Below are 10,324 nucleotides of genomic sequence, written 5' to 3' on the forward strand. Positions count from 1 at the left end.
ATAAAGACGCAGATTTACATTTTAGAGCGAATCTATTGAATAAATAACCATCAGTAACTTTGACCCGACCCAGAACCCCAAAACAGTGTCGAGTGAGATCTGGAAGTAAAGCTGCAATTTATGAACGTTTTCACTATCAATTCTTTAAAATCTTTTCATTTATTAATTGTTGGTTCTTAAAGGTGTAAACCCAAAGATATTCTGTTTACCACGCCATACAAACACAAAGTCCTCCCCGAACAAACCACAGAGCCTTGTATCCCATGAAAGGTGTATCTGAACAGAACCGGAGGGGACCCGGGCCGGAGCCCTGGGGTGCTCCAGCAAACAGCTGTTAGAGGTTTGTGGTGTGAAAGGAGACACGAGACACCAGAGCAGGATCCCGTCAGCGGTTTAATCCGGTCAGAAAGTTCATCTCAGTGCAACATGTTGCTTTATGTACAGGTGTGAACTCACTGAGAAGCAGAGCGGCGCTGGAGGGAACGGAGACCCTGAAGGCAGCATGGGGGTCGAACACAGAAGAACCAGCAGCAGAGCTTCTTCACTTCAAACCAAAACAAGTCCACGCACAAAGTCAATGGTATATATATTTATATTTATATATCTAAAGTGCATTATGGTACAAAAATATAGAAGGTCAGCAGCACCTCGATACATTTACAAAATAAATACACCATTCAGACCAAATAAATTACGGCAAAACAAATCTGACATGAGTGGAATAAAAAAAAAGAAAAAGCAATCAGGATTCACAAAGATTCAAATCTGTTGCCTCACAGAGCTTCAAACACGTTTTTATTTATTTATTTATTTTTATCATATTCTGTGATCTATTTAGCTATGTTTAGAATATTTACAGACAATAAATATTTTCTAATTTCTTTCCAAACGATCCCTCTGACAGAAGTCTAGTCGAGAGCGTTCAGGAGTCCACCGGGCCGGAGGTTCTGCGACAGAGAGGCAGACGTTAGTTTCCTGATGGAGGCGATCACATGACCTACAGACGATCACATGACCTACAGACGATCACATGACCTACAGACGATCACATGACCAACAGACGATCACATGACCAACAGACGATCACATGACCTACAGACGATCACATGACCAACAGACGATCACATGACCAACAGACGATCACATGACCTACAGATGATCACATGACCTACAGACGATCACATGACCAACAGACGATCACATGACCTACAGATGATCACATGACCAACTCCTCTGAACTCTCCCAGCGCTTCATTGGGATTATTGTTGCACATCTAGATGCTTCAGGTCTTCATCTGTCTGACTCACCTTTGTCAAAGACTGACAGCGTTTCAAAGCAGCGCCCCCTGCAGGCCGAGCAGCGCCCCCTGCAGGCCGAGCAGGGCGCTCCCGTCTTCGTCCTGCGGCCTTCGGCCCAACGAGCGCGCCCTCCTCTTCCTCTTGTCGCCCTCCCTCCTCTTCCCGGACCTCCCTTTCTTCTTCCTCCTGCCGGGCGCCTTCATGGCGCCGTCCTTGTAGGTCTGGGACTTGTTGGTCTCCTGCGGCAGGTTGGTTCCCTCCTCCTCCTGCGGCCCGAAGCTGACGGGGAGGTTCTTGGTTCCGCCGGGGGGCTTGGAGTGCAGGGTGCTGCCGGTGGTGCTCAGGTTGATGCCCATGCTGCCGGCGCCGCTGCTGCTCCCGGCTCCTCCTCCTCCTCCGGTCCGGGCCGGCAGGTCCCGGATCTCGGCCGTGTGGACTTCGTCCAGCAGCTCCTGCAGCCACATGCGGCGCTTGAAGTCCTGCAGCGTCCGTCCTTTATCGTGCATCAGCTGAGCGTGAGTCACCGAGCGCTTCCTGCAGGGAGTCGACCGTCACATGGTCAGAATATACAAGTACAAATACACATGTACATAAATAATGAGGTACTGACGCATGAGGTCACGAGCTCGCACCCAAAAACATCTTTTATTCTCCTCCATGTTCTTTATTTCGTATTTTTATGTTTTACAAAGTATTTAATGAGGTTTAACTGACTTGTATTCACCCAGAAGAGAGAGAGAGACGATTGATGATTAGAGACTTTATTCATGTGTGTAAGGACAGTTTCTAAACCTCGTTGCGTCCCCAGTGGGATTTGAACCCATGACCTCTGTTTTACAAAACCAGTTCAGGCTCGTTGTGTAAAAGAAAAAGAGGAACGTGTGAAAAGCACTTCATGAGATGTCCACATGGTGGAGCCGTCTGCCCAGAGACTAGAACACACAACCCTCCAGTAACTAGAACACACAACCCTCCAGAGACTAGAACACACAACCCTCCAGTAACTAGAACACACAACCCCCCAGTGACTAGAACACACAACCCTCCAGTAACTAGAACACACAACCCCCCAGTGACTAGAACACACAACCCTCCAGAGACCAGAACACACAACCCTCCAGTGACTAGAACACACAACCCCCCAGTGACTAGAACACACAACCCTCTAGAGACTAGAACACACAACCCTCCAGAGACTAGAACACACAACCCTCCAGTGACTAGAACACACAACCCTCCAGAGACTAGAACACACAACCCTCCAGTGACTAGAACACACAACCCTCCAGAGACTAGAACACACAACCCTCCAGTAACTAGAACACACAACCCCCCAGAGACTAGAACACACAACCCTCCAGAGACTAGAACACACAACCCTCCAGTAACTAGAACACACAACCCCCCAGAGACTAGAACACACAACCCTCCAGAGACTAGAACACACAACCCTCCAGAGTCAAAGTGTCTGTTTCCTTGTTGCAGGATGAAATGAGACCATGACTCAGACCCAGAGTCCCCCTGAAGAAGAAGAAGAAGAAGAAGAAGAAGAAGAAGAAGAAGAAGAAGAAGGAGAAGAAGAAGAAGAAGGAGAAGAAGAAGAAGAAGAAGAAGAAGAAGAAGAAGAAGGAGAAGAGCAGCAGCTTGTGACCAGCAGGTGGAGCTGTTTTCTTTCCAGACGGTGTTGAGTCAATCAGAACCACAGAAACCTGAAGGAACCTGAAGGAACCTGAAGGAACCGGCGAGCACAAACACACCGGCTTAAACAGGACCCTGGCTTTCCCATGATGCATTGCTCCTTCAAAGAAGCGTTACTTATACTTCCTGATATGTCAAGATTCTGTCCAATGAAAAGAGTTCATCATAAGAACAACAATCTGATGCTGGAGGCCAGAAACCGTCAACAACAACAACAACAACAACAACAACAACACACTGAAGCTCATTGGAACCAGAACCCTTACGACCAGAACCTTTTAGTACCAGAACCCTTTAGAACCAGAACCTTTGACAACCAGAACCCTCTAGAACCAGAACTCTTTAGAACCAGAACCTTTAGAACCAGAACCCTTTAAAACCAGAACCCTTTAAAACCAGAACCATTCAGAGTCTTTATCTCTAGAAAGTTCTAACGTGGATCCATCTAGCTGACTTTCACACATTCTGTTTGGACTCAAACGTGTGTGTGTGTGTGTGTGTGTGTGTGTGTGTGTGTGTGTGTGTGTGTGTGTGTGTGTGTGTGTGTGTGTGTGCTCACATTCTGCTGCTCAGGGCGTCGATGGGGCGTCCGAGGTGAGGAACCGGAGAACAGAGCAGGAACACAGCGAAGAACCACTGCTGGAGAACCCTCCTGGAGCAGAACATCCTGCAGACAAACAACACACACACATGAGGCCTGCACACACACAACACACACACACACATGAGGCCTGCACACACACACAACACACACACATGAAGGAGGAGAGGCGAGGAGAGAGGAGAGAGGAGAGAGGAGTCAAGGACCTACTTTTTGTCTCCACAGGGAACAAACAGATGAATCACTTTTGTCCTTTTTCTCTCAAAGTTTCCAAAACAAAAACACAATCCAGGTGATGACACCTCAGGGACCGGCTGCTGCTCCTGGAGACGTTCTGTTCAGGTTCTGTTACAGTTCCTGTTAAAGTTCTGTTAAACTCCTCTTTAGGTTCCTCTTGAGTTCCTCGGCAGCAGCAGGAGGCGTCCAGGTGTCCTCCTCTGAGAGGTGAGGCTGCTCTGCTGCTGCTGCTGCATGAGCGGGTCAGGGGGGAGGGAGGGGGAGGAGCCAGCCGCCAGGGGGAGGGGCCTCCATCCCGCCCACTCAGCGAGGAAGAGGAGGAGGAGGAGGAAGGGGAGGCGGCAGGAAGGTGGCACTCCAGCAGCACACAGGGAGAAGCTGAGAGCTGCTGGATGTACGGAGACTTGTTGGTGCAGAGACACCGAGCAGAAGAGTTCATGGTCTCAGATTCATTCATTCATCCTCAACGTGAGAACATGAACCTTAAAGAGATCAGCTGGAAGACCAACGCCGTCCTTCAGTGAAAGCGACCGTTATCCTGTCAGGACAGAAACTAAAAAACACACAAACACACCACAACACTATGAAGCTGTAGGTCCTCTTCCTTCTGAAGAGGTGCATGATGGGAAGGCAACCTGAGGAGCGATCCAGGAGACTCTTGACTTTTGATCATATTTATGCAAAAAATAAAATCCAAATCTATAAATAGGTGACGTTGGCGACCTCTGCTGGCAGAAGAGAACACGCAGCAGCACGGTGAGCACACCTCCACACGGCCGGCGACAGGAAGCCGGCGACAGGAAGCCGGCGACAGGAAGCCGCTCGCCGCTGGGTTGAAGCATCTCGCCGCCAGCTGAGCAGCAGCTGACCTGCAGGTCGTCTGCTCGCTGAGGCGTGATGACTCAGCATCTCTCACGCGTTCACAGAGTTCTCTTTCTTGAACATGTGAGCTTACAGGATGGCAGCATGAACGAGGCCGAGCCAGGAGACGTCACTCTGGGAGCACTGACATGAGGAGCGGAGCAGGCGCCGTGTTGCATTATGGGTAAGATGCCGTGAGCTGACAGACTAGTCACCAAATCTGCATTTGCATCAGGATGACTCAACCTCAACTTTGTGCAAATCAGATCGTCCGATGCAAAACTATTTCACCGTCGCCATCTTGTTTTTTTACCAGGAAGTGACCATATGTGGACTGAAGAGGAGTGATGTCGAGACCTGTCAATCACCTGGTAGCCCCGCCCCTAAAGCGTCCCCTGCTTTATGGTCTGTTTGACTCTAACAGACCATAAAGTACTAAATGAACATCATGCTGTATAGAAGAAGATTAGAAACTAGAGATTGAGACATAAACTCATGTTTACAATGTTTACTGAGGGAATACATCAAGAGAGAAGTAGAGTCACTTATATAGACTTCTATACAACCAGAGGAGTCGCCCCCTGGTGGTCAGGAGAGAGAATGCAGCTTTAACACATGAAGCATAGACTTCTATACAACCAGAGGAGTCGCCCCCTGGTGGTCAGGAGAGAGAATGCAGCTTCAACACATGAAGCATAGACTTCTATACAACCAGAGGAGTCGCCCCCTGGTGGTCAGGAGAGAGAATGCAGCTTTAACACATGAAGCATAGACTTCTATACAACCAGAGGAGTCGCCCCCTGGTGGTCAGGAGAGAGAATGCAGCTTCAACACATGAAGCATAGACTTCTATACAACCAGAGGAGTCGCCCCCTGGTGGTCAGGAGAGAGAATGCAGCTTTAATACATGAAGCATAGACTTCTATACAACCAGAGGAGTCGCCCCCTGGTGGTCAGGAGAGAGAATGCAGCTTTAACACATGAAGCATAGACTTCTATACAACCAGAGGAGTCGCCCCCTGGTGGTCAGGAGAGAGAATGCAGCTTCAACACATGAAGCATAGACTTCTATACAACCAGAGGAGTCTCCCCCTGGTGGTCAGGGGGCGACTGGAAGCCTAGACTTCTATACAACCCGAGGAGTTGACTCATTTGGGAGGGCCAGCAGAAAGGTCTCTGCTCCCACAATGCCTTCCTTGTGCTGCTGGTGGGAGGAGCCCAGAAGAAGCATCAATGGCCCTCAGAGCGCCGCATGTCTGAGATAATTGAGTAAGTTGGAAACAGCGAGTGACTCGTGGACTCAGTGTGGAGTCAGAGCTGTAGGAAAGCCCTGATAAACATCTGCATCCGCTCCGCGGGTAGAGTTCCCCCAGAGGGGCGAGTCAGAAACCCCCGGAGGCCAAACGGTAAGCTAAACATTTAGGAAGTGCACGGTGGGCCTTTCATGCTGCTCTTCATGCTGCTCTTCATGCTGCTCACTGCTGAGGGAGGCCGAGTGAAGTCGCCCCAACACAAACATGACTGCATTCTCTCTCCTGACCACCAGGGGGCGACTCCTCTGGTTGTATAGAAGTATATGCTTCATGTCTTAAAGCTGCATTCTCTCTCCTGACCACCAAGGGCGACTCCTCTGGTTGTATAGAAGTCTATGCTTTTTCCTGCTTGTCTGAAGTCATGGTTTCAAGCATCCTGGCACTGGAGCATCGCTGCCAGGGAGAATCATGGGAGCACTTTCCTCCCCCTGAAGTTTGTCTGCAAATTAGTGAAGTTCCTTCCAGTTTACGAGCTGCTCCGTTGGAGCCGGTTCAGGAACGCAAAGTCCAGAAAGCAGATTTCCTTCTAAACGCTGGAACGAAAGGAGCGTCGACTCCTCTTGTGAACGCTTTACCTGCAGCAAACAGGTAGAAGAAGAAGTCGAAGAAGAAGAAACAGGAAAAGTGTGTTTTCCTGGCAGCGGGCGGCGAGTGGGGTCGGAGCCAGGAAAGCTGTTTCACATTCATAGAAAATTGCAGCGTCTTGGCAGCGAATGACAAACACAGCCCCCCCCCCCCCCCCCCCTCCTTTTGAAAACAATTCTCCTCACAAAGGCTGGTTCTGTTAGCAGGAGGCCTAAAGCCCCCCATGGTCCTAAAGCCCCCCATGGTCCTAAAGCCCCCCATGGTCCTAAAGCCCCCCATCACTAATAGGACGTGAAGCCTGTCAGGTCAAAGCTTCCACTGACAATCTAACCAGGGACTTCTATACAACCAGAGGAGTCGCTCCCTGGTGGTCAGGAGAGAGAATGCAGCTTTAACACATGAAGCACAGACTTCTATACAACCAGAGGAGTCGCCCCCTGGTGGTCAGGAGAGGGAATGCAGCTTTAACACATGAAGCACAGACTTCTATACAACCAGAGGAGTCGCCCCCTGGTGGTCAGGAGAGGGAATGCAGCTTTAACACATGAAGCACAGACTTCTATACAACCAGAGGAGTCGCCCCCTGGTGGTCAGGAGAGAGAATGCAGCTTTAACACATGACGCACAGACTTCTATACAGCCATTGTTGGTGGAGGTGGCACAAAGGCCTTCCTTTGTCAGGTTCATTTGAACATTTCCATGTGAAGTGAGTTCATGTTCATTAAACGGTTCTCGTCTCGGAGCAGAAGCAGAAAGCTAAATGGAAAAGTTAACGTGTGCATGAATGGAAAGAGTCTGTTCATCAACAATCACAGTTTGTTTCAGTCCGTGAGGATAATCCCGACACGCTGGGAGGCGTTAATCCCTTAACTTGACAGAAACACAGATTTAGGAACCGCATGGAGTAGTTGTAGAGTTTGTTGTTTGAACATGAGGAGTTTGAGGGTCTTTTAGGATGAAATGAGCGTCTGTGACCTCCGACTGCAGTAAATCACTGAGGCATGATGGGAAAGTGTGAGGCAGGGGAGGGCAGCCGGTGATGGATGATGATGATTGAGGGATGATGAAGAGGCCGTGAGACATCTCCTCTCCGGGTGGCCTCCCTCTCTCCTCCTCACCTCTGGCTCACCTCCACCTCCTGCTGCTCCACGGCGACAGATTCCAGCGCAGGAATGCGGCCGCGAGCAGCAGCAGCTCTGGTTTACTCTGCTCCACCGCACGCCGCTCACCGCCGCCGCAAACAGTAAACGCTCTGTCGCTCCAGCAGCTGCTCTCAGACTTCAGCTCCTCCTGCTGCCGTGTGACCATCTGACACAACACGGAGGAAACACCAGGCTCACGCTGAGGTCTGGACCGCATGTAGAGGCCGCGCGAACACTCGGCCCTGAGGGACGCCATGACACCTTTAACACATGACGGCCGGTGGAGGAAGTTCGGTTGTATAGAAGTTCATGCTTCATGTGTTAAAGCTGCATTCTCTCTCCTGACCACCAGGGGGCGACTCCTCTGGTTGTATAGAAGTCTATGCTTCATGTGTTAAAGCTGCATTCTCTCTGCTGACCACCAGGGGGCGACTCCTCTGGTTGTATAGAAGTCTATGCTCCAGCCTGCAGGGCACAGTGAAGCTGAGCGTCTTCTGCTCGGTGGGATCCAGCAGCTGATTAAACGTAGCAGAAGATAGCGATCACGCTAATTAGATCTGATCATGGTTAGCGCCGCGCCGCTAGCTAGCGGGACAGGAGGCGCCTCTCTCTTGGTAAACGTTTGTCCTCTGCAGCCGGTTCAGAGCTACGAGCAACACCGCTAACATGCTAAAGGAAAGCAGGAAAAGATCCAAACCTTGTGCTTCAGGACAAGGAAACAAAATGCTGCGAAGAAGACGATACGCCTGAGCTTCTCTTTAAGAAACGAAGACGAGCTAACGAGCAACAGAACACGAGCATGTTTCTGGTCCATGAGAATATGAAACAGGTTTAAATGTTTCATAAGATCATCGTTAACGTTCAGAAGCTGAATGTTGTTTCTGTGTTTTTAGGATCAGACAAAACAATCTGAAGTTTCAGCAGAGAAACACAGAAAAGCTTCAGACCATAAACTCTGTTTTTTATTTATTATGAAGAAATGACTTTGTTGATCCACCACATTCCAACATTTGAGAGGAAAAACATTCAGGATGAATGAATGAACGAGGACTCACCTGTGTCTGAGGTCTTGAGCCCTGAGTGACTCCTCTGGAGGTGAATGGATGAAGCGTCCTCTGGAGGTGAACGGATGAAGCGTCCTCTGGAGGTGAACGGATGAAGCGTCCTCTGGAGGTGAACGGATGAAGCGTCCTCTGGAGGTGAACGGATGAAGCGTCCTCTGGAGGTGAACGGATGAAGCGTCCTCTTCTCTTCTCTCGGTCCTGAACCCTCCGGCTTTATAGATGAAGCTCAGCCCTCCTGATGACATCACGATGAGGTCATCACCACCATCATCAGCAGAAGCTGCATGGACCGACACGGATGAACTTACTCACTGGGCTCCTCCCACTTCCTCTTTCTTCTTCTGCTTCTGCGCTCTGAACCCGGCTCCGGCGGCTGCTCGTGGGTTCGGGTCGCCGTGTTGTGGTCGGGTTCCTCCGGCGTGGGACGCTTCACGTCACTGAGGCTCGGCAGTAAAACCTGCTCCCTCCAGACTTCACTTTCTCCAGCGTTTAGCTGTGAAAACAGGCTGTGTTTGCGTCTCGCTTTCATTCCAGCGTACGGCGTCATGACCCCCTGCTGGCAGACGGCGGGTCAGGACTCCGGCGCGGTAGTGGTCTCGCTCCCGGCGCTCCGCCCGCCATGTGGTCGCAGTTCTAAGTTTAGAGGGTCGTGGTTTCTGGGGCTGAGCGGCGCTTCGTCTGGATGACATGTCTTCAGCTCAGGACACACCTGAAACACAGCGAGAAAGACACACCTGACTGACCTCTGACCTCTGACTGACCTCTGACCTCTGACCTGACTGACCTCACACTGACCTCTGACCTGAACCTCTGCCCTGACCTCAGTGATGGGTTTCATGTTCAACGTCCTTATTAATGATAAATAAGTTATTAAATGGATTTAGGCCGTCGCCATCTTGGTTTTTTGTCCGTCGCCATTTTGTTTTTTGTTTGTTGCCATCTTGTTTTTTGTGCGTCGCCATCTTGGTTTTTCTCTGTCGCCATCTTGTTTTTTTGTCCGTTACCATATAACTTCTTAATCTTTCAAATCAAGTTTCATCAGAAACAAACCTGTAATCTAATCATTCGAGCTGTAATCTCAGATCTTTAATCTGTAAATCTTCCTCATAATCTTCTGTGTTCTGGAGAGTTAGGATGGAAAAGTATTGTGACTCTTATGCAATAATGAAACGTGCTCCATAAATATATTTTTATTACTCATCAATGAACCCAAATTAAATTAGTGCAGCAGATTAAATGTGCGCCGCCGTCTGCCGGCGTTAATATCACAGCGGCTAAAGATAGCGGCTAACGAGATAGCGTGAAGGTTCATTCTGCTCCCGTGAGCTCGGCATGTTTTCATTAACCGTCTTTCCTCTTCAATAAAAACACTGTGACATGAAAACGCAGTAAAACGTTTCCGCGTGTGAAGAGACAGACGAGCTCCTCCGTCCTTCATTAACTCTCAGACCGAACTTCCGACATGAAAACAAATAAAACTGAAAGTGTTTATTGAACACGTGAACGTCACGTCTGCCTCGCGGT

General features: G+C 49.6%; 1 protein-coding gene across 1 annotated transcript; it reads right to left on the bottom strand.

The window, feature by feature from the left end:
- Positions 1–444: 444 nt before the first annotated feature.
- Positions 445–3,663, bottom strand: pthlha (parathyroid hormone-like hormone a). Its single transcript, XM_068586703.1, has 3 exons — positions 3,557–3,663; positions 1,309–1,833; positions 445–947 (listed from the first exon to the last, which is right to left on the bottom strand). The coding sequence occupies exons 1-2, from the start codon at positions 3,661–3,663 to the stop codon at positions 1,332–1,334; spliced, it is 609 nt and encodes a 202-aa protein (XP_068442804.1). The 3' UTR covers positions 445–947; positions 1,309–1,331.
- Positions 3,664–10,324: the final 6,661 nt, after the last annotated feature.

Source organism: Clinocottus analis, unplaced genomic scaffold, assembly GCF_023055335.1.
Source record: "Clinocottus analis isolate CAN_PGR_092001 unplaced genomic scaffold, fCliAna1.0.p SCAF_20, whole genome shotgun sequence".
NCBI lineage: Eukaryota > Metazoa > Chordata > Actinopteri > Perciformes > Cottidae > Clinocottus > Clinocottus analis.

Excerpts from the sequence above, each read along its gene's own strand:
- pthlha (XM_068586703.1), bottom strand. The coding sequence starts at position 3,663 with ATGTTCTGCTCCAGGAGGGTTCTCCAGCAGTGGTTCTTCGCTGTGTTC. Across the intron at positions 1,834-3,556 it reads GACGCCCTGAGCAGCAGAAT|GAAGCGCTCGGTGACTCACG; the intron begins GTGAGCACACAC and ends GACTCCCTGCAG.